At 43.0% G+C, this 25,262-nt stretch overlaps 1 protein-coding gene across 1 annotated transcript in view; it reads right to left on the bottom strand.

The window, feature by feature from the left end:
* Positions 1–23,943, bottom strand: part of LOC109630274 (rho guanine nucleotide exchange factor 17) — a 57,361-nt gene extending 33,418 nt beyond the window's left edge. The window contains exon 1 of the mRNA XM_020088366.2: positions 18,165–23,943. Within this exon, the coding sequence (XP_019943925.2) occupies positions 18,165–23,468 (5,304 nt within the window). The 5' untranslated portion in view covers positions 23,469–23,943. The remainder of the gene's footprint in view (positions 1–18,164) is intronic.
* Positions 23,944–25,262: the final 1,319 nt, after the last annotated feature.

The raw sequence follows: 25,262 nt of genomic DNA, 5'->3' as shown, positions 1-25,262 counted from the left end.
AGTGATCCCATTCTCCAAAGTGGTCGGATAGGTAGCTTATAAAGAATCAGCAAAAGCTACAGCTATGCTAATCAGTCCGGTAACGTGCTGACAATGACAATGCTCATATGCTGATGTTTAACAGGTAGCCTTTTTTACTAACAGCAGCAATTACAAACATGCTAACGTGCTGCATTTAAAGATCGACTTTGTCACAGTGGAGCGACTGGGCTGTCCCATTTAGAAGGCTCCGTCAAAAGCAACCGTCAAACGCGCTCTTTCGTTCCAAAGCAACATAACAAAGGATCAATGGTTGGATCCTTCTCTGGCCAACCTGTCCCAGGATACAAGCTAGTTATCCGCTTAAAGTAGCTAAGGATGCAAAAGTACTGGTAGGAGAAGCTGGTGACGTAAATGATGCGTAGACCAGACTGATCTCATTTTCGCAAGTTGATTTAAGATGAATACAGGTCAACACTTTTCATCCCTATAGCTTTTTCATTGCAACATGTTACATGTCAAACCAGCACATATAAGCTAAGGCTACATACATAAAGATATGAGCTGAAAGAGGAATGTCAGACATAAAGAGCTGCTTTGTGCTCATCGTCCATGTGAACAGACGAGGACCTGACTGAGGACTATCCTCCGCTGAGTTGTGCCCCCAGTGGGACAGAACTAAAAATGGTTTTTGCTTTCTTTATCTACACACACACAAACACACAGAGATACACACATACTAAACACACAGATACCGGATACTCCCAGGAAGTGGATCCGTTTATAACTGCTCAAATGAAACAGTCACATTCCACTAAAGCACACGCATATGCACACACACATGCAAGCACATGCACACACACGCACACGCACAGAAGCCACAGGGGGTGCTCTCTGTCATTTTTACTGGACACATTAACCACTGCCTTGTCAAAATATTCACCAACAGTGTCACACTGAACTTTCTGCCTCCTCGTAAACACGCTGTGGGTCCCAGTGGCTCCACGTGACTTCAGGGAAGAAATGAAGTCACACACACACACACAGACGAGGACAGGAATAGAGACAAATGTTATAAATGCAAGGGATCGATAACGCAAACAAAAAACAGGCCTTTTAGACGTACATTACACTGACAGACAACACTGAATCAACTATCAAGCCCAAGTATTGCTGCTTTCCAATAAGAAACTCATGTTGACTCACAGATATCAGCTGCTACAATGTCAAAAACACATGGGGTCGGCTGCAGGGCTCAATCTCCACAAAACATTTTGAGACATCAAATATCTGCACTAAACAGTGAATAACAATGAAGCGAGAACAACAGCCACACAGTTAATATAACTGCCTTTGTCGCATTGTATCAGTGGAAGTGGAAGTGCTCCTTTGTTTGCTTATACTCTAGATTCTGACTTATTTCCTAATGGCCTTACACTCCTGGGCACCTTGTGTTTGGTCTAAGTAAATATCAATGGTCTATTTGAGCAGTTTAGTTAATGTGTACTCATGGGTAAAGTCAATGAGGAAGCAAAAAGGTTTAAATGGGGCAGAGAGAGCTTTCCAAAAACTGGGTGTGGACCGTCCTCTGAGAGAAAGAGAGACGGTTTCGAAGTATGGAAGAGTCAGGAGCGGGATGAGAGAGCACACTAAAAGGGAAGATAAAGAGAGGGAGGGAGAGAAAAAGGGAAAGAGAGAGAGCTGCCAGTGAACTTCAGGATAAAGAGAGAAAATGGAGAAAAAAGAGGGAGAGAAGAAAAGAGACCCCCTGTTTCAACCCTGCCCGATTCCTTCTCGCTCTCTCCTTATATGGCAGTGTTGCGTGTGTCTACATTTGTGTGTCTGTCTGCATGTGTGTGTGTGTGTGTGCGATACGGGCTCAATTCCAGTGTTGCTCTCACTGGGACCGATTAGATCAGCAAACGCACGCTGACTAAACTCAAACTAAATGTTCCTTGCCATTTCTACACTGACGCCCAGTTTAACCACTTTCCTAAAGACATTCACTCTTAGACACTGTGACCTCATCTATATGCACACATATAATAATGTTTTTGTAAAATGCTATTTACTATTACCAGGGATTAATTAATGTGGTCGATATCAATGTTTATTTTTCCACAAAGGCTCTGGATTTTTCCAACATGGCAGAAAAAACGAGGTTTTATCCTCAGTTTCATGTGACACAGGGAATATTTCAAGATTATTTAATATTTTAACATTAGAGACAGTAAAAGGGACAGATGAGGAGGAGGAGGAGGAAGAGGAGGAGAGGGGGAAAAAAAAAGATTACATCACAATCAGCCTGTTTATGGCTACGGCTCCTCAGAAGGGACAAAAATAACCCCCTGGGATCTGTGCCTCAGAATGGAAGGAATTATAAGAAGCCAGAATCCTTTCTATTTTTTTTTCATTTTATCTTCACCTCCCTCCTTGTGGCACCGGCCTGCTTCCCAGAATGTTCTGGCCTGAACCCAAAGAACTGGAATGCATGAATCCAGGTAGCATGTCTGCATGAGCGCACAAACACATACACACACACACACACACACACCATGCATCTATCCACACATGCTACACAAGGAGGAATGTACTGTACATGTAAATATACACATATCAGTGCAGACATAAATCTTCAGTAAAATCTGTGACATGTTTGACTAAGTTCCAAAAATATGTTTCTCAATATTTTGATCAACAGAGAGAAAGAGTTTCTGGACCTGGGGGACACTGAGCACTTTTATTAATCTTCCATGTTGCTTTATAACTCATGCTACATGCTTTTGTTTTGTTGTTTCAGCACATCCAAGGACATATGGCTACTCACGGAAATGGAGGTAACTTGTGACTAATAGCAATAAAATTTAGCACTAATAGAATAAATTCCCAGAGACACTGAAAAGCCAGGTTTACCACATATTATATTTCTCCATATAATTTGATTAATCACAGATTTGTTAGGAATCTAAATCACTGGAGACCAATATCATCAATCATGTGGCTACCAGTTTAAAAATCAAAAATAAGATTTAGACCCAATTTTTTGGTTTGAATTGTGCTTGTTTGTTGTCAAGAGTGTGTTTTCAAAAGACACAGAAAGCCTCAGGCATCATAGCAGAACTGCAACCAACAGTTTTCTCAATGTAATGAATTATCAATACATCTAACAAATATTTTCTTTTTCTATTGATTGAATTTAATGTTGTATGTTAGAAACTAAATTCTATTCTTTTTGTTTAAGATGTTTAGCTTACTACTACAGAAAATTATTAAACTAGTAAAGCTACACAATTAGGAAGTTGAAAGTGAATTCAGGACATGTAGCTTAACAAATTACCTCAGTTACACAATTGTTGTTAATTCATGTTCTGTCAATCGAGCTAAACCTCTTTTACCAAAACAGCAGGTACATGTGTTTTTTAAAAATGTGTGTTAACCCAATAAGAAAGGCAATCAACTCCACAGAGGCGCTCTCTCACCTCGCTGTCTCGTTAAATTAATGCCTTCATCCAAATGTTTCCATCTCTGACGATTGGAGCCAGAGCCCATAAAAACCTGTGTCTAATTCAGAGTCATCTGACCAGGGAGTGAAACCTGATTTTATCTACTCCCATTGGAGACAAATGCAAGATGTGAGTGGGTTTTTTGACAATGTGCTTATTGAAGTGAAAATGTCACAATTTTAGGGAAACTTATAATGTACAATGTAGTCAATAGGGTCAACAACAGGTTTTTTTTAACTTGATGGCCCCTGGGAGATTATCTTTGCCACGCATAACCATAAGCTAAGTTTAGCCTTACCCAAAGAATTTGCCTCAAGTCTGGCGTCCTCAAAAGAATTAAGATTAAAGCCGTATTAATTTGTGTATGTATATGGAGCCACATATTTCTGATGCCATGCTGTCGACAAGTAAGTTATTAAATGCAGCTGTGTATTTTTAGAGCATTTTTTCTTATGCCCTTGAATGGATGATGGATCTATATCATAACTTCAAAAAGACTGAACATAAGAGGAGAGAGTGAAGCAATATTTCTGTTTTCTGACTGAAGGAAAAGACCAGCTCCTCCCTTCTCTCATCCTCTCTCATGCCATCTTCCTCTCCCTTATCTTTCCCTCCCCATCATGTCTTTCCCATCTCACAAGAAGAGCATGGAAAGAGAGAGGGGGACAGAGGGGGAGAGAAGTTTGTTTTTCTGAAGAGGACAACATTCCCAGGCCTGTACCATTCCTCTAATAATAGAGCACACACACTACTTCTTTTACCATAGTTGTGAGGACGCTTGTTTATACTGTATAATTAATTTCCTAGCCCCTTACCCTGAACTTCACCACCACAACTAAATGCTTGCCACAACTCTAACCCCAAATCATATCTCAGCATGACCCTTAACCCTCAACCACCGTTTGGAATTGTGAGGACTGATTATTAAGTTTCTTCACAAGGATGGATTCAAATAATTGTTTTTCTCCACACCACCATATGAATATGTATGTACACACACAAACACTCACAAGCTGCTCAATCAATACCCTTAACACATGGCAAGTCCCATATCGTGTGTTGTAGCCAACACAAATAAGTCTACAGCTCTATGAACCACCACAGACACTGTGTCTCAAATCAGGGACCACCTCCTTCAGGCTGATTTGAAGACAGATTGCGGTGGCGTGGCTAGTCTGTCCCGTTTTAATGGCTCCTTAAAATACAGCCGACAAATGCGTCCTTTCATTCCGGCGCAACAAAGGATCCAACAGGTGGACCTGTCTCGGGTCAACCTATCCCAGGATTCATTGCGTGTTGGTGATGAAGCTAACAAGCTAGGTATCTGGGTAGCTGAGCTGCAGTAAATGCAGCTGCTCAAAGTAGCTAATTACGCAAAATTAAGGGCGGGACAAGCCGCAGAATTGGACCACAGCGATGAGACCTGATATTCATGTCGCCTGAGTTATGATTCTCACTGAGGCTTGTCCGTGCTTTCTCATATCCCTTTTAAACTGACAGTCAAATCACTGTCTCACTGCTAAAGAGTGTCTCACATGCTGCAGCCTGTCACTATAAGATAAGAGGCTGTCATGTAACTGTCTGTTATTCTCTGCCCGGTTGATGCATGTAGCATTCAGCTGCCTCAGAGGTGAGTGAAGAGAGGTCAAGAGGTGTGGTGTTGACCCTGGAGGCTGCTCACCTCAGACAGCAATGAACAGAGAGACGTCAGCACCAGAGGCAGTGTCAGATTTATGGTGTACCACGCGTCTCTACATGACGTTGACCCAAAGTAGAACTGGGTTACAGAGTGCTGACAAGACAGTGGAAGAACTCAAGCTTTACTAATTAAATCTAGTGCAGACATCCTAGGGGATAGCTCAAAATTACCAAAAGAGAAATATCTTTTTGTGGATGACAGTACTTTATATTTAAAGACTGTAAAATGTGCACCTCATGTGTTTGTTTGGTTCCTGACAACTTTATTTTATGTTGTCAAATTAAGCAGAGTAATTGCAATGGATAGGAGGCTCTGTGCTGTATCCCCACAACACAATCAGACATTCAACTGAATATACTTATTGGTCAGAGTTAAAAGTGTAATTATTTTACATTCACAATAAGATGTGAAGACAATCCAAAGCTTTCAGTTCACGGCTCAATTTAGCTTAGTGGTTTTAGGAAAACAAACCACGTATAATTACAGAATAGGTATAGTGCAACATTCTCAGCAATATTGTCCCACGATTTGCAAGACCATTGTTCCAGAGAAACAAGAATAACCATACAATGAAGGGCAATATTTCAAACAGGACTTTCTATTAACATCCAGCTGATTATAAGATGCAGAACTAGTTGTAGGTTGATGTGCAGTTACTGTTTTCCAACTCAAACACTGTAAAGTTTTGCAAATCTACTCCATCAAATGCAAAGTAACTGTGGTGTAATGTGCATTAATCCACCAATATGAGCTCAAAAAATGGATTTGATAGAGAAATGAGAACCAAGGAAAACATTGAATAAATATAATTTCATTGATATGTCTGTTTAATATAATGAATCTTAACATTGGTACAGATCCACAGAGGTTAAATCCATAAAACTTCCAATTAATCCGTTCGAACTGAAAAGCCTTTTAGACATTTTACAGCAAATAGCCGTGTGGCTGCTGCTGAACTTTCCTACACTATGCGTGAATGCGTGAGTGGTTTGGTGAAATCTTCTGTTAATCCAGTGGTGTTTATGTGCCACGCTCGCCACACGAGTACACACTCACACACACACACACACACACACACAGAAAGTCCAGAGGTTCTTTTATGGCTGAAGGGCTGTTCACTCTGTCAATAAGATCCAGATGTGAGCTCAGTGGGAGAGGGGATAAAAATAGAGTGAGAGAGGTGAAGGAGACAGAAGGAGAAAGATGTAGACAGGGCCAGAATGAAAGCAAGAGAGACAGACGTCGGAACCATGATCTCAGTGGGTGGATAAGGTGGGGGATAAACATATGAGGGGCGAAGAGACTGATGGGGTGACCAGAAAGGTGTGGACGAGACTTGAGCTTGTTTATGGTCCCAAACTTCTTCCTTTCCTCATCCTTCTTCTTCTCTCTCAAACAGAAACTTGGCCCTCTGATGTCACCACATTCCTGCAGTAACACAAGCGCGCACACACAGACCAATCCCACATACACAGTTGCCATGGACAACAATGACTACACATGGGGGTGACCATGGTTCAAGCCAAAACAAGACTTACATAGAGTCAGTTTTACAAAAGTTCCCCCGATGTCTTTTCTGTGCTGTCGCTTTGACATGGATAGTAGTGTGTGTATGTGTGTGTGTAGATCTGTGACTGTGCGTTTGATGGTCCAAAAAAAAAAGCCTCCCCCAAACCCACTTCCTGCCCTGCCCTCTCAATGAAGACAATTACTGCTCCTGCCAGAAGGATAACACAGAATAACTCCTTAAAAGGAAGGATGCATGCTGTTTTCACCTCTGCACACATTTTTCAAATCAAAAGCCAATACCACAAGTTTTCAAATATAAAGAATATGTTTCTGAAGTCTGTATATGAAAGTGGACAGTGATGGGCTGCCACATGGACCACATGCTGGATTAAAAAGGCTTATGATTCAACTGTGACACTAAAACATTGTTGAAATGAATGGATTCAGTCAACAGAAATGCTAGAGTGCTTTTACTTTGAAACTAGTTCAAGAAGTGTTGAAAATGTAAAAAAAAATCCCCAATTCACTAATTTGCTGCAACCACATGCAGCACACGGAGAAAGTGGGCAAGACCCCAACTTTCTACAAGAGCACGAGTCTCACACGGGCAGTGGGGCCGCTCTGACCTGATAACGTGGGCGGCAAAATTTAAGCCAAGCCACTGACGCATCCAGTAGAGTCATCCCACTAGAGTGTAGTTTGAGTAAGTTTACAGAAACACTCGAGTCTGACTTTATGAAGTAGAATTCCTTCTAAACACGAACACAGTGTCACAAAAAATGGCAGTCAGCCTTACTATCAGGGAAGAAAGGCCTCAGAAGTAAACAAGGGTTTCAGAGAAGAGACGATGACGATATCAGGGAAACAAACAGGAAGCATAAATAGCCTTAATGAAGAAAGATATCTCATCTGATGACTTACAAGGACACAAGACTCCCTTAATACCTCATAAGAGAACTTTTTCACTCTTTTTTCAATTCGAGGTCAGATTGGGGGCTATTTTTAGAGGCTGGCGTCTCTAATCATGAGTGTTTTGTCTGCTCTGCTTTCATTCACAACCTTGTAGCCATTCACTGATAGTTGTAGCGGCACTGCAATGACGAAAAATCACTGAGACACAAGACGTGCAAAGATAACGTACAACAAAATGACAATGAAAGCTGGAATGAGCTTGTAAAATGTGTCATGTCCACTGATATGTGTTCCCACATCACCTGTGATTGTGGAAGTATTGGTTTTGGAGCCTGGGTGTTGCAGCGGGCTGGTTTCTTACGTCCCTACATGGTAAAAAAACATGCTCAGTGACTAAGATTTAGACCTGGCCTGACATTTCTGCAGGAAAATATGCTTCGGTGATGTTTAATGTGAAAGGCATCTCTGTGTGAACCCTTAGTCATTTCTCTCGTCCTTTCACAATAACATTTCAGAGCCACACAATCGAAAATGCCAACTGCTGAATAAAAATGTTTGAAGGGAAGAAAAAAGTCAAGGCCTGGTTGGAAATAAGAAGCCTATTGAGGAGTGAAGAAGGACGACATTGTTTGAGGAAAAAACGGACCCGATTACCCACAACCCCCTGGCTGTCACTGGGTGATGGGACCTTTGTATGAGCCCTTCTCTCACACACACACACACACACACACACACACACACACACACACACACACACACACACACACACACACACACACACACACACACACACACACACACACACACACACACACACACATCCAATCAGCAGATAAACGGCAATCATCATTAACTCTCATCATTGCCATAGTGATTACCGCTGTTATAGTTGGCTAAATGTCCACACTGCTGGATGACTGAGAGAGAGACGGCCAAGGGACAGCAGGTCAGCACATACACAAACTGGCTCAGACAAAAAAATTACAATTCAAAGGGCTCAAAGCAAAGCCTGGCAAGACACGTAACTGGAAACAGTTTACCTGTTTCAGTTTAGACACTTACACTCTGACCATGGTCAGTTATAACAGGCTTTCTGCAGTTGCAACAAGGTCAATTTAGACTTTTTAAGACCCCAAAGAAACCCTGTATAAAAGCACATCTGCTCATCACAGATTGCATTATGTCATTGTAGATTGTGTGAAGTCCAACTGAAGAGACCTTTCCTCTGCATTTTTGTTTTAATAGATTTTAATAGGCATGAAGAGTTAAAAGTATCCAGACAAATATTGGTGAAAGATTGTGGAGCAGATTGTTTTTCTCTTGAGGAAGTCCAACATTTTGAATCATAAAGTCATTTGCTTTCTTTTCGAGAGTTAGGTAAGATGATCAATACCACACCAGTGCTTATCCAGTGCTATCTTTAAAGGCTCAACAGGTTGTTAAATCGATGCTGATGGGCCTGTGTTTGTATGAGCTTGTTAAAAACTTGACATTTGCCACAGACTTATAGATCGCTATCTGTCCACAAGCCACAAGAGAGACAGAGGGAGTGACAGAGGACAAAGTGGAAAAGAGACAGAAGGGAGAAAGAGACAGAAAGAGTGAAGGGGGCTGGAACCGACTTTTCAACTCATCAAAAATATTATTTGGCATCAAAGTTGTTGATGTTCACACACACACTTCCCTATGCCTTCCTCCTTCTCACTCTCATTCACACTCTAACGCACACACGTCCAAGTTTAGCAGGTTGAGGTTAGGTCAACATACTTTCAGGCTGACTCAGAGTTTGGGGAACTCATCTTGCGACAAAAAATGTTTTGCCTATAAAAGTTTGCCGGCTTCCAGGAAGATTAAGCCTCTTAACGTTCACCTGTGCGGATGCAGGAAGGGATTATAATGTGTCCCTCTTTTGGGATTTTTTGGAATTTAAAAATATAGATCAATTAGACTAGAGAAGACTGAGTGATCATCTGTGATTCCATCCGGCTTTTGAACAAGGACGGTTTAGAGACATCATTAAATTGTAAACAATTTATCTTGTTATTATGGGCTTCAAAATATAACTTTGTCATTATAGCTTTTAAAATGATTGTTATTAAGCTTTTTAATAACTTTTGTTATTCTAGCTTCTATTTTGTGGTATTTCATTTTGACTGAGTTATTCTTAACAAAAGGAAACTAAATCTGCAACAGAATTATTATAATCTCTGATTTAATTCAAATGTATTAAATATGTTAATCCATCAAAGTATCTTCATAAAGTCACAGATATGTAAAATGCTGGTGTCACATATGCACAATAATTACTACACACACAGCAATACATATTCTTACCTTAAATTATAAGTGCATTTTTGGTGGAAATATTTCATTCATTGCTAAACTGGATTAGCAAAACAATAGTCTATATCCCATAGACTCAACACAAACACACCAAGGACGGACTCCACCTGCCTGTGAGGATGCTTTGGCCTTCGCTGCTCCCTTCTTTCTCCTCCACTCATCTTCCTCCTCGCCCTGCGCCTTAATCCGAGACCCCAGCAGCCACTCGGGAACAACACTCCGACTCTTCCAGCTTCTCTCATTCCCATTTTGACGAGAGTTTCTCAACTGGCAACTAGAGCATGATCCAAACCGGCGGACTGATGCCATAAGACGGATGGGGGAGCGGGTGAGAGGAAGACGAGGACAAGAATAGAGAAGAGAGGAAGAAGAAGAAGAAGCAAAATATTTCTACTGTCATTTTTCTCTTGGTGACAAACTACAAGTGAGAGAATAGGAGCCACTGGCCAAGTCGTCCCTCTGTAGAGTGTGTGTGTCTGTGTCGGACCACGCAGCAAACTATGCTAAGCTATACAGTCCACAAATGAGACAGTTGTACCATTGTGTGAGCGACTGGGTCGGACGTTAATGATAATCAGACTAAGTTCATGACATAAGGAGAAACCCAGCATGTTCACAATACTGTGTTTGAGTATGTGTATGTGAGTGTTATGGCATTTGACTGATATTATATGACAACAACATTGCTTTTGTTCTCAAAGACCCAACAGTTTAAACTATGTAAAATATTATGCACAACTTTAACCATACCCACTGGCAAAATGCCATTACCCGCTGTTAAATGCTGACACGCAAAACTAATGGATCTATTCTGTTGTGACCCCGTTCAAACCTTGTATTAACAAATGCATCCTAGGCCACGAACCGCCTACTCAGCTGATGTCCTTCACAAAGAACCTTCAGATAAACTAATCTTCACGTTTCTTAGTGTCCATACATTGATTTGTTTGTGGTCAGCTCCACAATGTCAACACCGACCATAATACATGGATACCGATATTCTGATATTAACCTGATTAAGCCAATAGTCTAAATAAGACGCTGTCATGTAAACAGCATTTTCTGATCAGAAATTAACCTGAATAACAACATACTCAGCATAACCAAAAAGTGTATTAAGACATGTGGAGCATTCAGATCATAGTCACATTATGTAGACATTCACAGCTTTTTACAACATCAACATACTGCTTGATGACGCACGTCCTGATTTCATTTGGCAGCAGTCCACTTAGCAGCATACGCATTAAAAAATAGATAAAATAAGAAAAAAGAGAGAGTCGGATAAATGGAATGTTTAAAAATACAAAATCTGGCGGAGGGTATAACTTGCACATAGAGTGGGAAAATAAGATCAGGTCACAAGTGGTCATAGAGGATGCATTCAGGACAAATTTCAATGCGAGGTGTGACATAGCGAACTTAGAGCTGACCACTTGTGATGGGATCAGGATGGATGTTTATACCAGGTCTGAACAGGGCCTGTGTGAGCTGCTGTGTTATTAAGACCTGGCAGTTATCATAAGTTCACTTCTTCTACGAGTCTTCTATCTGGAAAGTATATTTCCAGATTTATAGTATATTTGTGGCATCTTTTTCCATTTTCTTGCGTTTCCTAAAAACAGCATCACCAACGGTAATTGTAAACATAATGATTCCATGAAGGACAACAATGAAGCCCCACAGGAGGTGAATCGTCGACAAACTGAAACCTGGAATTCTTACATCACACATCTTTGTGGCCACGTGGACTGCAGATGTATGACTCAGACAGATACCTATAGGAGATCAACATAACCTGGAGAAACCCTGCTGAGGCTTCACCTTACTTTTTGTTTACGGCACATGCGGCAACAATCCTTAACAGATGACCCCGTTTCCAAAGCAGTGGAAGAACCAAGTGAGGCTGTAACTCATTTTTCATGTCGCACACAAACGTGCTCACTTTCGTCAAGTAAAAATCTGCATGGGCACACAAAAGAGCTGAAATAGCAGCTCTGCTAGAAAGTGCTGTTTCAGAAGAGGCTTTCCTTACATAAGCAAAGTGCTCTGTAATTACACTGGGTGGATCCGCACAGACAGAGAGAGGAGAGAGTGAGAAAGTGAGAAAGTCAGGACAGTCAGGAGGGGAGCGAGAAATGAGAGAGAAAATAAGAAAGAAGAACCTGAAACGCTGTTCACACTGCAGCGCTAAATTAAATTTTTTTAAAAACCTTCAAAGGGAAAAGTTAAAGATTATATTATATTGCAACTGTCACCGAGCAGGGACAAGGACCTCCAGAGCTGTTTTCCCACAGATGCTTTTTTCTCCCACTGTGAGAAACCAGATGGAGCCTCATGTTTACAATGACACTACATGTTAGACGAGTTTTCTTCCTGGAACCTGGAGGACACATACAAGGCCTGGGACTTTATACAACCAATAAAAACCTATTTGAGTACCGCTGCGCAAAAATGTTAAATGTAGGCGATTTGAAAAGAAAAAGCAGGAAAGTTTGAAGTATAGTTTGCAGCAGGAAACAATAAACTGCACTCTCCACAAATGTGAACCATAGAAACACAGTTATTTGTGGTTGGTTATCTATCAGAATTATTTCAGTGTCTCTAAAATCAGCCCCTCACACACACATGCAATTCACCAGAGTTTTCTCTGTGTGTGTGTGTGTGTGTGTGTGTGTGTGTGTGTGTGTGTGTGTGTGTGTCTCCGTAATTGCTCTACACTCTTGGGACCTTAACTACATAGGAACAGAAACCATAGCAAAAAACACACAGCTCCAGTCTACAGTCAGTCTCTCAGCACAGTGATCAATCCTTTTGAGCTTTTGGTACCAGCAAAAGGTAAAAATCAGAAGTGTCAGAGGCTGTCAATGTGTCAGTGTGACCTTCTGAGCTCCGATCCATCCCACCTCTTCCTTCTCATCTGCTGAATCCTGGTGACATTTAACCAGAACAGACCACGTCCTCATCCTTTCATCTCCTCTTTAAACTTTTAGCTCACTCAGCATCCCTCACTTTCTGGGCTTCACTTAATCTGTATTGACCTTTACCTGATCAAAACACCAACCTCCTGTACCCACCCACACTATATCCTGTGTGTGACGAGTCAAAGGGGCAAGTTGCTTATGACATAACCTCCTTCCTGTCCACTGATCCATTAAAGGTGCAGTGTGTAAGATTTGGTGAAAGGGATCTATTGGCAGAAATTGAATCTAAATTAATCCTAGAGGTGTTTTCACTGGTGTGTTTCATCTATCGTTGTTTTCTATACCCTATAATGGGCTCTTTCCATTTAAATACTGTAGATTTACAACGGGAGTAGGTCCTCTCTGCAGAGGCCGCCATGTTTTTTACAGTAGCCCAGACTAGATAAACTCATTCAGCCGCAACATGCAACTTCACCACAAGATGTCACTAAATCCTACACACATGTCTGGAAAATTGGGGTCCACTTATTTTTCAGAGTCTGCTTTTCCCATTCGAAAAACACAGCAGGAGATAGTCCTGGTCAGATGAGTACACAAGAGGAAAATGGGGGTTAGCACCTTGGTGGAGCATGCAAGAGGCAGGACATAATGTATAGATTCAGCTGTGGAAATCACATTTTATCTTTAACAGCACATTGACACCAACATTGCCTGTTATGTTATGGAATCAGAGCGTTTTCTGATTTGACATCTTTGTGGGTATATTCTCTATTCTCGCACATTTTCCTGCTGTATTCCCACATGGGCTCACTCAGACATTTTTCGGACATTTTATAGCGTTCTGCCACACAGCCCCTCCAAAACATTTCACTGCATGTCTGAAAGCAGCTGAAGAAAAGAGCTTAATGGTGCAGGAATTCTGATAGTTCTGTTGGACCCTCACAATTACTGGGACATTCCTTTTTTCTTAATTGGTTTAAAATGAAAGCTCAATCAGACTATACAGGCATTAAGTAAATGCAATGATCAAAGTAAAATGGTCAGTTTTTCCAGTACAAGCCCACCAAGGTAAAAAAAAACAGCTCATGCAATCACTGCGACTTATGACCAAAAAAATCTGCTGCAATAATCCTTATGTGCAGAAACATTCCAGCATATTGCCCATATGGCCAGACCACAATCAGTCACTGGATGGAGAACCATTGACGTGACATCACTAATTGAGATATGGCCAGATATGTACTATGACTGATTAAGTACATTTATATAGAACAATAGAGCTACAGACAACAATCCCTTTCCTCCCTGTGTGTTTTAAAGTTTCTCAGTCACACCTTTAGACCACCTTTAAAGGTTGCTTTTAGGCCAAAAAATACTACAGTCACTCAAAAGTGAAAACTATACACTCACAGCAATCCAGTCAACTGCTGCAATATCTCCACATCTCTACATTTACATTTCCTTCACAGTATGTCTCCATGTGGGGAGGAGTGGGGCTTGTAAAAGGGAAGTTTAAAAGAAAGACTGGACAGAGGGGAAAGTATTTGATTCCACGTGGGTGGCCTGATAAAACAAAGTCGGAGAAAAATCTGGAAGCTGTAAACACTGGACTTTTAGACTTAATCCATTTAGAGGAGATCACAAACCTTTTGTCTCTTATTTCTTTCTGACTTTCTTTCTTTCTCTCTACCACTAGCACAAAAACATCCTTTCTATAATACTGCAGTGGCTTCATGAACAGGATCAATACAGACAAATGATTTCATATGTCTCTGAATTACTTTTTAAGATAGAAGGAAGAATGTGGTGCATCGACAGCTGCCCTTTGTTCAAGTCATGCAAGAAGTACATACAACCACATTAATGTCTCAGTGTTCTTTGAATTCAGACTAAAATATGTCTGCACCACTGACTGCCAGCACTTAAGATTGGCAGTGAATGACTGAACAGATTCTTATTTTTATTCATTTACTTTCATGATATAACCACATTTAAGTAGGAATGTTTCTAATTTTAGACAGTATTAATATAGCAAAATTATTATGTTGCTGTCTGTATAAGACAGAATGAAACACTGATGTATTTGAGACATTTGTTGCATCAAATATTGGGGTTGTAGAGAAAACAAACCATATTAAATGAAGCCATTAATGCATGACACACATCCCAGTGAGTCCCTGGGAGTAGTTGGCTCTTTTGGGAAGTTGAAGACTGACAGTTATGCAATAAGAGCAGAAGGAAAGACAGGCTGCATTCCTGCTGACTGCTTCAGTGAAAAATACTTAAACAGTGAGGGGAAGCTCATGAACACGCAGACACACTCATTCATGAGTGATTATCAGTCATCGCACAGAGAAAAAAACAATGTGTGTATCTGGTTGGACTTTTTTCAACAAACAGCAGCTAGTAATAAGTTACTGCACTATTTGTTTAAGTCTGTTGAGCTGCTGCTGTGAAGGAGCTGCTGTTCTTTATCTGAGAAGTGTTAGCACTGACAGGACAAACTGAGCTGGTGATCGTGGGCTGATCATACTTGTTGTATGATCCGTTTGGGGTGATAACACTGAATTGTCAATAACTGTCGCTCCATGTTACTATAGTTTCTCACATAATACATGGGGACATGTAAGCTGCTTTCAGACATGCATTGAACTCAGCACATTTTCCTGAAATTATCCGACAGGGCTGTATGTGAGAATGCATTTCTAAAGGTTTAAGGTTCAAAGGTTTTATTTGTCATCTGCACAACAGATACAGCGTACATGTTGGCAATGGAAATCTTAAATCCCAGGCACCTCAAGCAACTCAACATGTAATAGTGTCAGAAATTAAGAGTAACTAAAAATACTATTATAAAGCGCAAATAAAAGAAAAGAAAAACATACAATATGCATTTCAAGGATTTTGTGCCATATAGTTCTGAATATTAAGTAAGTCCCAACATATTTCACTTTCTAACATCTTCTCCTGTTATGTATTATCCCCTCCCTCCCTCCCTCCATCACAGTTTCATTCTTCAGCTCTCTCTCAGTTCTATTTTCATCCCTGTACCTTTGTTCAGCCAGAGTGCTTCCTTCCAACTCTCCTCTTTTTTGGTTTCTGTCGTTCTCTCCTCTCTCTCTACCTGACATTTGACTTGGCAGTCTGCCTTACACCAAAACAAACTATATGACCTCATTTTACTGCAATGTTCCAGAGGCACAGAGAGAGACAGATTAAAAGAAGAAGAAGATAACATGAAGAGGAATGCTGGGGAAATAGTATAAGACAGACAAATTGAGATGGGGTGAAAGTATGTGGGAGAAATGCAACATACGGATATAGTGTTACAGACATGCAAATTATAGACTGTGACTGACAAAACATCTGGACAAGCAAGGGAAACAAGAAGGAAATGAGCAAAAATGATAAATGTGAAATAAAGAATCGATGTGAGGTTTTAATGTCAGAAAATGCAGTTGCATTGTGGGTAAAATGAGCAGAACTCCAGGCTCCAAAAAAGGAAACGTTCCTTTTCTCTCACCTTCTTTCTTTATCCCTTCATTACTTTCTCAGAACTTGTCATTGCTCCATTTCAGCTTCACACAAATGTTATTACATTCAGTCCAAATCTCTCACACACACACACACACACACACACACACACACACACACACACACACACACACACACACACACACACACACACACACACACACACACACACACACTGCTCTAAATACAACTCTGGGCTCCAAATGTTTCAACAAGGCACTGATATATTCCAGACCAATAATATGCACACACACACACACACGCACGCACATGTACAAAAGAGGAAACCAGTTTATAACACACACAAATGTAGACGGGACACAAATTCGCACACACCCTACACAATGGAGTGCACGAACACACACGCCAGCCGGTAGTGCTGGACATCATCAAACACTTCAGTAACCACAACAACTTCCTATTTCCCTAAACCCATTTCCTGCCTGGCGAGGTCATTCACCAACTAGTACTGCTGTCACCACAGCAACAAGTAATGAGCAAGAGAGTGAAACAATCAACAACTAAGGAAAACCAACGGATATGAAATATATATCAAGAACAAAATAGCAGCTTAGCGAGAGCAGGTCAGAATCAAGGAGCAACAGGGGATAAAGGACATATGCCATATGGCCTCCATACCTGAACTGAGGGATTCCAGGGCTGCAAAATGGTCACTGACATTTTATAATGAAACACAGTCCTGGATGTTGAGTCTGCAATCACCCCCCCCCCTTTAAAACAACTTCAAAGAGACACAACATTGTAGATGGGGTGATGGGGGCCTTTGTCATGTCTGTGCCTGGCGGCCCTTTGTGAGCCCTCTGAGACTCACATGGACGGACACATTTAATTCCCGCTGACCTGCAATATCATTACACAAGTCAAAGAACAAACCTCACAACTACAGCGCCTGCCTTTATCTATATTGAGTGTTTTGCACAAGTTTAGCTTGATCATGATGATACTTATTCTAACTGTTATACTTATCATGATATTGATTGTTGATCACAGCAGTATCAGTTAGCTTTTCTACTGTTTTATAACAACCAGAAAATGCCTGTGTTTGGACACTACTGAGCAAATACAGAATCACACACGCACGTACGCACACACATGCACTGTTGCGATGAACTGTTTATTATCCTGGCGCAGAGACAAACGATATTGAATGAAACAAATAAATGAAAACAGACATATATGCAGCGGGCCTTGGTCCTCTCCTTAATGCCTTTTGTCTAAGATTTGTTTAATCAAACTAATAACATCCTCTGATGTTTGTTTAACACTGCTCAGCCTTTAATGGCTTCTGTATTGTAGTACTGCTCCCAAATGCACTCTAAATATAAGCATGAGTCCTGATTCACAGCACTCCAGAGGAGCACAGACATGAATTGGTGTTGATACAAAACCATAAGAGCAAATCACATGTGGATGATAACATCAAGGACTGTTTTAACTACCAAACACATCGATTTTCCATATCTTCTAGTCTGATCCTATCTTCTAATAATCCAGTTTCACTATTTTAATAAATCTGAAAAACACTTAACCCGAGAACACTCACTCAAATACAAACATTTGAATTTGACATTTGAACAAGTTTTCTGTTGAAGCCATCAATGACATCAAAAGAGCAGATAATTAATTTGGTGTTGAATTATCAGAACTCTAAAGATGCAGGCAAAAACATAGCAGTTGAACACACATCACATCACATCTCATCACACATGACACTGACAAGGTAAAAAAATCTGAACTCACCACTCTGGGCTTGGACCTCTGTGCAGCGGGCATGGACGCTGCATCCTCTGTACCCTTCTTTGTACTAGCTTCTGTAATTCCACTTGTGCTGGTCTCGCTGGGCCCCTCTGAAGCCAACACAACTTCAGCTCCATCCCTGGGCACTGGAAGAGTCCCTGGGCCCTCAGTGTCTCTCTCAGAAGTGCTTTGTTCAAGAATATACTTCTGAGTCACAGCTTCCAGAGAGGGGGCCTCATCTCCTGGAGGTTTACTTAAAATTGGAGGCTCTCTAGTGGGTTGGAGAGGGAGGCAGTCCACTTCCTTCAGTGGCTGGAGTTGTGGAGGTGGGGAGATGGGGATGAAGGCTGCAGGTTCACTGGCATGGCGGACATGCTTGGTTTTGGGTTTGGATTGCATTAAGGGAGGGGGGAGAGGAGGGGTGAGGTCCGTTTGGTCACTCTGATACTCCTGCCCCTCTAAACCCTGTTCTGGGGGCTCAAAGGGGTCTTCGTGAGGGAAAAAGTGAGCTAGCCGGTTTGGACGCTTTCTGGAGGGCCGGCGAATCATTCTAGGTGACAAAACCTCAGCGAGCTGGAGGTCAAAGTTAAACTTCCTCAACTCTTCTTCTTTCTCCTCTTCACCTTGGTCTATGACATCATTATCTTCATTGTCATGGTTATCGGTGAGGGGAAGGCACTCTGACTGAGATCGAGCCTTCTTGACTTGATTACTGCTGTTTGTGTGGTGATGCGGCTCTGTTAGCAATGTCTGTTCAGGTTGGGCTTCTGGCTCCCACAGTTCCCCTCTCTGCTCACTCAGGATCGGCTCACTGCTGGAAGGTGGGATCTGGCCAGGTTGATCCAGCTCACTGATTGGCTGAGTGCTGCTGGACTGACCTTTACATTGAGGGTCATTATGGGTGAGTAAAGGGGCATCACTGCGGCGGCTGGGGTCACTGAATGACTTCTTCTTGGGAGCTTTGCCATTGCCATGGTCATCTGTCATCAGTCTGTCCATTGCACCTGGTTCAGATACAATGCTCCTTATCACCCCACTGTAATCATGAACACCATCATCCCGGAGCCCGCCATCACTGTAAACTGACAAGTCACTTGCCACACTACCCTTGTATTCTGACAAGGTGGCCACAGCAGAGTCCTCGGATACCCCTCCTCCTCCTTTGATGGACAGGGATCCTAACAGGTTGCTGTCTACAGAGGAAAATGTGTTATTCCCTTCTTCTGCCACAGAACAACATCGCTGAGGCATGGGGTCACTGAGAGAACGGTAGACTGTGGTATCCCCATATCCCACAGCTGCTGTTGTTGACTCAGCATTACTCCCATTACTAGAATCAGACGCGGTGTTGTTATTACCAGAAGGGGAGAATTTGCGCCTTCGACGAACAGCACTTGGGGTTGCAGGAGCTTCATGTCCTCCTCCTACGGTGGCAGCTGACCCCTGCAACGCTGCACTATTGGCGTTAATCTCCTCACTGGTAGGGTTGACAGTGTTGATACCAGCAGTACAGTTCAAGTCCATGATAATGCAGTCACTCTCAGCCATTCGGGCAAAAAGAGGCAAGGAGGGAGGTGCACCGGCTTCATTCACAAGATTTGTAAAACTCACGCTGTTCTCTGTCATTTCTTCTCTCTCCTGTTTAAAGCATTCCACCTCGTGGAGAGCCGACTGCTTCCATATGGTGACAGGTTGCCCTAGCACATCCCTAGGTATCCGAGACCCTAAATTAACCCCTGCTGACCCCAGGAATGACCTCTCGGAGGAGTCACCAGGGCCTACCTCTGGCTCTGTCACAATCCCTTCATCTGTTAAACTAGACTCATGGCCTGAGAGTTCATCCAAAGAGCGGTCGTAGAACATGCTTTCCTCCGAGTCCCCCTTTAGTAAGGCTCTCTCTGTCTCTCTGCTCTGTCTCTTATTTCTCTCCCCGTACTCTGTGCCCCTGCTGTTTAGTTTCTCTAACTGCACACTTTGTCCATCCCTCTCAGTCTTCTCCCTGTTCTCTCTCTCCCTCTCATGTTTATCCCTGTCTTTTGTGTTTTTAAACTCAGCCTCTTGATCTGCCCCTGCCTCATCCTGAACACTCGCACCTATTTTTTCCTTCACCCCTTTTCTTTCCGTGACCTGGAAACATTCATCCTCTAAATCAGTTCTCCTTACATTTACATCATCATCATCATCTTCTTCCCTAGTACTCATCTGGCAGATGTCTCGGATGACCTGCCTGGCTTCTTGCATGTACCTCTCCTGCAATGGAGTTGGCATCACTTCCTCATCATCATCAAATCCATAATCTCTCAATCTTTGTCCTCTCCCACCCCTGAAATCCCCTCCATCACTTTCTACTTCTCTGTCTGACACAGACACCCTCCCTCCATCTTTCTCTCCATCCAAGTCAAGCTGCTGCTCAGAGGAACTCCTCTTCGCAGTACCACCTCTCAAGTAACACCTTTCAGCTGTGGTTGGTTTGTCTGAATAGGTGAAAGATTTTGCACGTCTTAGGGTGGCAGTCAGGTCTTTCAGTGACGGTCGACGACCGGAAGGTAACAGGGTCCCTCCTTGTGTCCTTGAGCCCATCCTGTACACTGACCCCTCCACAACACCAGATTTGTCACCTCCACTTGGTTTGCAGACCTTTAGCTCGGACAGGTCAGACTTTAGAAAACTCAGGAGAGTCATAGTTTCTGAGGTGATATCAGGGTTGGACACAGATATTTGGTTTTTATTATCATCATCTACCCCATCTCCACTTGTTGTCCTCTTTAATGCCTTCGTCTCACCACCCCTGACCACTGTAGGCACCCCACCTTCTCTAGCATGTACACTAGGCGAGGGGGTCACTGTGGGCAAGATTTTGGGGCGCAATCGCACTGGCGTACGGGAAAAGTTATCCCCATGGCCAAAGCTTGGGGAGCGGTACATGGTAAAATTTCCATGGTAAGTTTTACTCAGCATGGACAAGGATGCAGTCCTGCTACTGCTGCTTCCAGCCTCACCCGCATTAAAAATCACATTTGCTTCACGGTTTGCATTGCCCTCCTCCTTCAATGTTTCAGTGCTGGAATACCGGCTGCTGCAACGTGAACCACCAGGACTGGACACAAATGGGGGGATATTAACCTTCGACACTCGTGATACAGAGGATGTCATGGGTGAGGAGAGGCGCTCCCATTGCTGCACCCTGGCTCTGTTACTATGACCACTGGGCTCTCTTGTTGAGTGGCTCTGAGATAAAGTTACTGGAAATTCTCCTCCTGTGTTTTGCTGTCGATGCCTCTCTAAGTGCTCCATTGTCAAGGCCATGTCACTGTCACTGTCCTCTGATTCGCCATCATGATCTTCATAATCATCACGGCCTGTCGCTAAAGCAGCTCCAATGATTTTCTTCTTCTTCCTCAGCGAGCGGCGGCGTACTGCCTCTCGAACGTGGGGGCCTAAAGAACCAGGGCTGTCCTCCTCACTGCCTGAGGACCTGCCAATGCCCTTTGCACCCAACCAGCCATTTTTATTGCGGGGAAAATAGCTGCCTCCTCGCTCTGTGGCACCCCTTTCACATCCTCTGAAGGAGAGGGATGGAGCAGGGCCAGAGGGACCACTCCAACCGCCTACTCTTCTTCTCCTGGTGTGTTCCTCCTCTTCGTCTCCAGAACTAAACCTCCAGCGTGAGCTGAGGGGAGAGACAACTCTTGCTGGGGCTCTTAGCTCAGCAGAGGGAGATACAGTAGAAGAGGAGGTAATGGCTTTATCTGGAGCTGGAGCAGAGGAGGGGGAGGAGGAGGAGGTGGGGGCTGGTGCTATAGAGGAGCTATGTGAGGAATGTAAACTATCCCTGGGCAGCCCGACCCCCTGTCTATCCCTTCTCTCCCTCACTGTTGGCTGCTGAAGAGAGTTGGAGCAGCGTGAGGTGTCTAAGCTCAACGATCGACTACAAGACGAAGTAGCAGGGGGTTGAAGGTCAGGGTTGGGGTCAGATGTCAACCCTTGTATCCCGGGGGTCTTACGGACGGCCTCTGTCTCAGTGCTGGGACTATGAGATCTGAATGGAGATGGGTTAATCCTAAGGTAGTGACTACCCCCAGTGCAACTGCTACTGCTTTGTGAAGTATTTCTTCCAGAAACTTTGTTGTAGTGAGAGCTTTGGGTCTCTATGTCAGGCTCCTCATCGTTTGAGTACTGCTGTTGGTCAGGTTTGCAATTAAAGTCCATACCGTAACAATATGTCTCGTCAGCAGTACTTCCTTCTCTGCTTTGTGCTCCAACTACACATTTTTTATGCAAAGACAAACTCCTACCATCACTAACAGAGCTGCAGGGTGAGAGCTTGTCACTTCTATCAGCGAGAGAAGCACTCTCTGTGGGGCTGAGCTCTGGTACTTGGCCCCTGCAAGCTGCCTTTAAATTCTCACCAGCATCAGTCTGGGCTTTGTTTTTTTGTCTTTCGTCAAAAAGCTGTCTGATTTTGGTGACACTGGGCCACTTGTCTGAGTGCAGGGGAATAAAGTCACCGTGGTGAGTGGAGAGATAAGTTTTGTGAGATTTACAAGGTGGAGGAAGCGCTCTGCTAGTGACATCCTCCTCTTCATCAGTAATCAAAGACTTTCTGGGATCAGAGGCACATGCATTGATCTGTAAGTAGTCTCTCTTACCAGAGCTGCTGCTGCTGTCGGTGGATACACGTGTGAAAATCCGTTTCTCACTTTTCTTCTCTGAGTCTGATCCAGACACAGAGTCGGTGCCAGACTGAAACTTTTGCACCTTATTGTCTGTGAGAGACTCTGCAGCAGCAGTAGCAGTAGTTGTAGTCGTAGTTGTTGTAGTAGTAGTAGAAGTAGTATCAATGTCCGGGAAATATCCGCCACTAATGTCCTCGTGAAAAGATTTACGACACACAGACCCGTCTCTCCTGGAGCCGCCTGCCCGGGGAAGAGTGCTGGTCCCCCGCCTCACAACTACACCGTCTCCCGGCGGAGCTGTGCGCGTCCTGGCGGAGCCTCCGTCGGAACTAGCTCTGCTGCTGCTGAACCTCTCGGTGAGCTGGCGGATGGATGGAGAAATGGAGGAGAGAGGAGTGGAGGAGCTGCTCTTCGGGTCTGCGGTTGGGAGGCCGGCGGTAGTGGTGGTGGTGGTGGTGGCAGAGATCTTGGAAACTTTTCTCGACAGAGGCTGCTCCGGGGGGAGGGCGCCGCCAGCTGCCTCCAAAGCCCCGGGTCTGTGTCGCTGCTCCTCGCCGCTGCTCCTGGACCCCAACTTTTTAAAAGAGACGCTGCGGTACACAGCCTCATTCTTCCGCTGTCTTCCTGCCATTGTTCAAGTCTTGTCAGTTTCACACACTCTTACATGTTAACCCCTCTGGTATCAAACACTGTCCAGGTCCAGGTCCATTTCCCTCCGAGTGGAAACACAACAACAAGTTCAGAAAAATAAAAACACTTGAAATCCAGTGAAACGAGGCTCCCACAGAGAGAGGGTGAGTTCTCCTGATATCAACACTTACATGTTGTCGACTCCCGACACCACATCCGTGCAAAGGAGGGAAAGTTTTTTTTTTTTCCTCTTTGGGCCCAAACTTTCTCAACCTGTTCACAAACACAACTTCTCCATTGTTATCATCCCCCCTGCTCGTTCTCCCTCAGCCCACCGCAGGGCTCCGGCTCGGCTGCACGTCGGGCCCGGAGCCTCACTCTCTGCTGCTGCTGCCCCCAAAACACACAAGTTCATGGATTTCTGCATTTTCTCATAATTTCCGTGAGTTGTGTTGTGGGTTTTTTTTTTGTTGGTGCATGTTAATGCCTGAGATAGAAGTGGGTGGGCGGGACTATAGGGGTATAGGGGCTGTCATCATAGCCCCTCAGGGGATTGAGAGGAAAACACTTCTTGTCTTTTTTAGATAGGAGACAAACTTTGTGTATCTCTGGGCCTTTCCCCTGTGAGAACACACCGAGGGAAAAACACACACTCGAGATCCATGCACTTCATGACAACGCAGACATTATTTCATTGCCTGGCATGAAATTCTTAGTTTCTAAACTTTTTTAAAGTAGCACAATGAAAGTCATTTAAATGCCACATATAGGAAGGATTCATATAAAAACAAAAACAAAGATTTTAGCTGCAAGATAGGAGGGAAGTGTAGACAGTTGAGGTATTTTCTTCTTTCTACTCACTTTTGAATTTCCAATCAGAGTTATCTCGTTTGTTATGCTCTTTTTAATAGTTCATTTAACCTGGAATTAGTTTATTTTGTCTCTGTGTGGTTCCTGTGCAGCACCTTGAATCTACCCCTGGCTTTATAAATCAAATTGTGTGTTCACATTTCAGAGCTAATATAACTATATATAATGTACCTGCAGCTCTGTTTGTAAGACCCAAAACATACCACAATAAAAACACATGTTTGCAGTATCTCTACTTGCAAATAAACACTCCAAGAGGAAGCAAATGAATAAGGCACATATCACACTACCTCTGTACTTGTGATATTCATTAGTAGCTCTATATCAGTGTGTTAAAATGATGTTGGTGCATTAGTGTGTCGGCATTCAGGGGGGGAGGGGGTTGAGGGGGTTGAAGGGGTCAAAGAAAGAAAGTTTTCACTCGTGCACAATAACCCCTCTGTGGAGCTTCCCATGCAGCAGCAGCTGCTTTTGTCCTGAGGGGAATTCGTTGTTACTTTCACTGAGGCAGCAGCGCCCCCCACCGGCTAAAAAATATAGCGACCCCACAGAATCAGTTCTGTGTCATTGATGCAGGATTCAGTTGTTTTTAATCATTTGAGAAAATTAAAAGTTCTTTAATGCTTATGTGGATTTTTCAAAATAAATAATTTTGAAGACTGTAATAGACATTGTCATGTTTGCTGGTGAGACTCGAGATGCACTCAGTGGAGCACGTACCGCCGGACAATCCAAAGCCTCTTCAGTTCTTAGGTTAGAAATGTAAAAGAAAAGATGAAGTGGTCAGATAATCTAAATTATTCATTTTTAGTCAAATATAGGTTTATATTCCCAGATCTGCCCCTTAATCTGCATCCAAACCAGTTAGAGGTTCAGTAGAGAGAGAGCACAGGTCTTCATTATCATCTAGGTATAAACACTTACA

The sequence above is a fragment of the Paralichthys olivaceus genome, chromosome 11 (assembly GCF_024713975.1).
Source record: "Paralichthys olivaceus isolate ysfri-2021 chromosome 11, ASM2471397v2, whole genome shotgun sequence".
In the NCBI taxonomy this organism is placed as follows: Eukaryota; Metazoa; Chordata; class Actinopteri; order Pleuronectiformes; family Paralichthyidae; genus Paralichthys; species Paralichthys olivaceus.
This window is presented reverse-complemented; position numbering and strand designations above follow the sequence as displayed.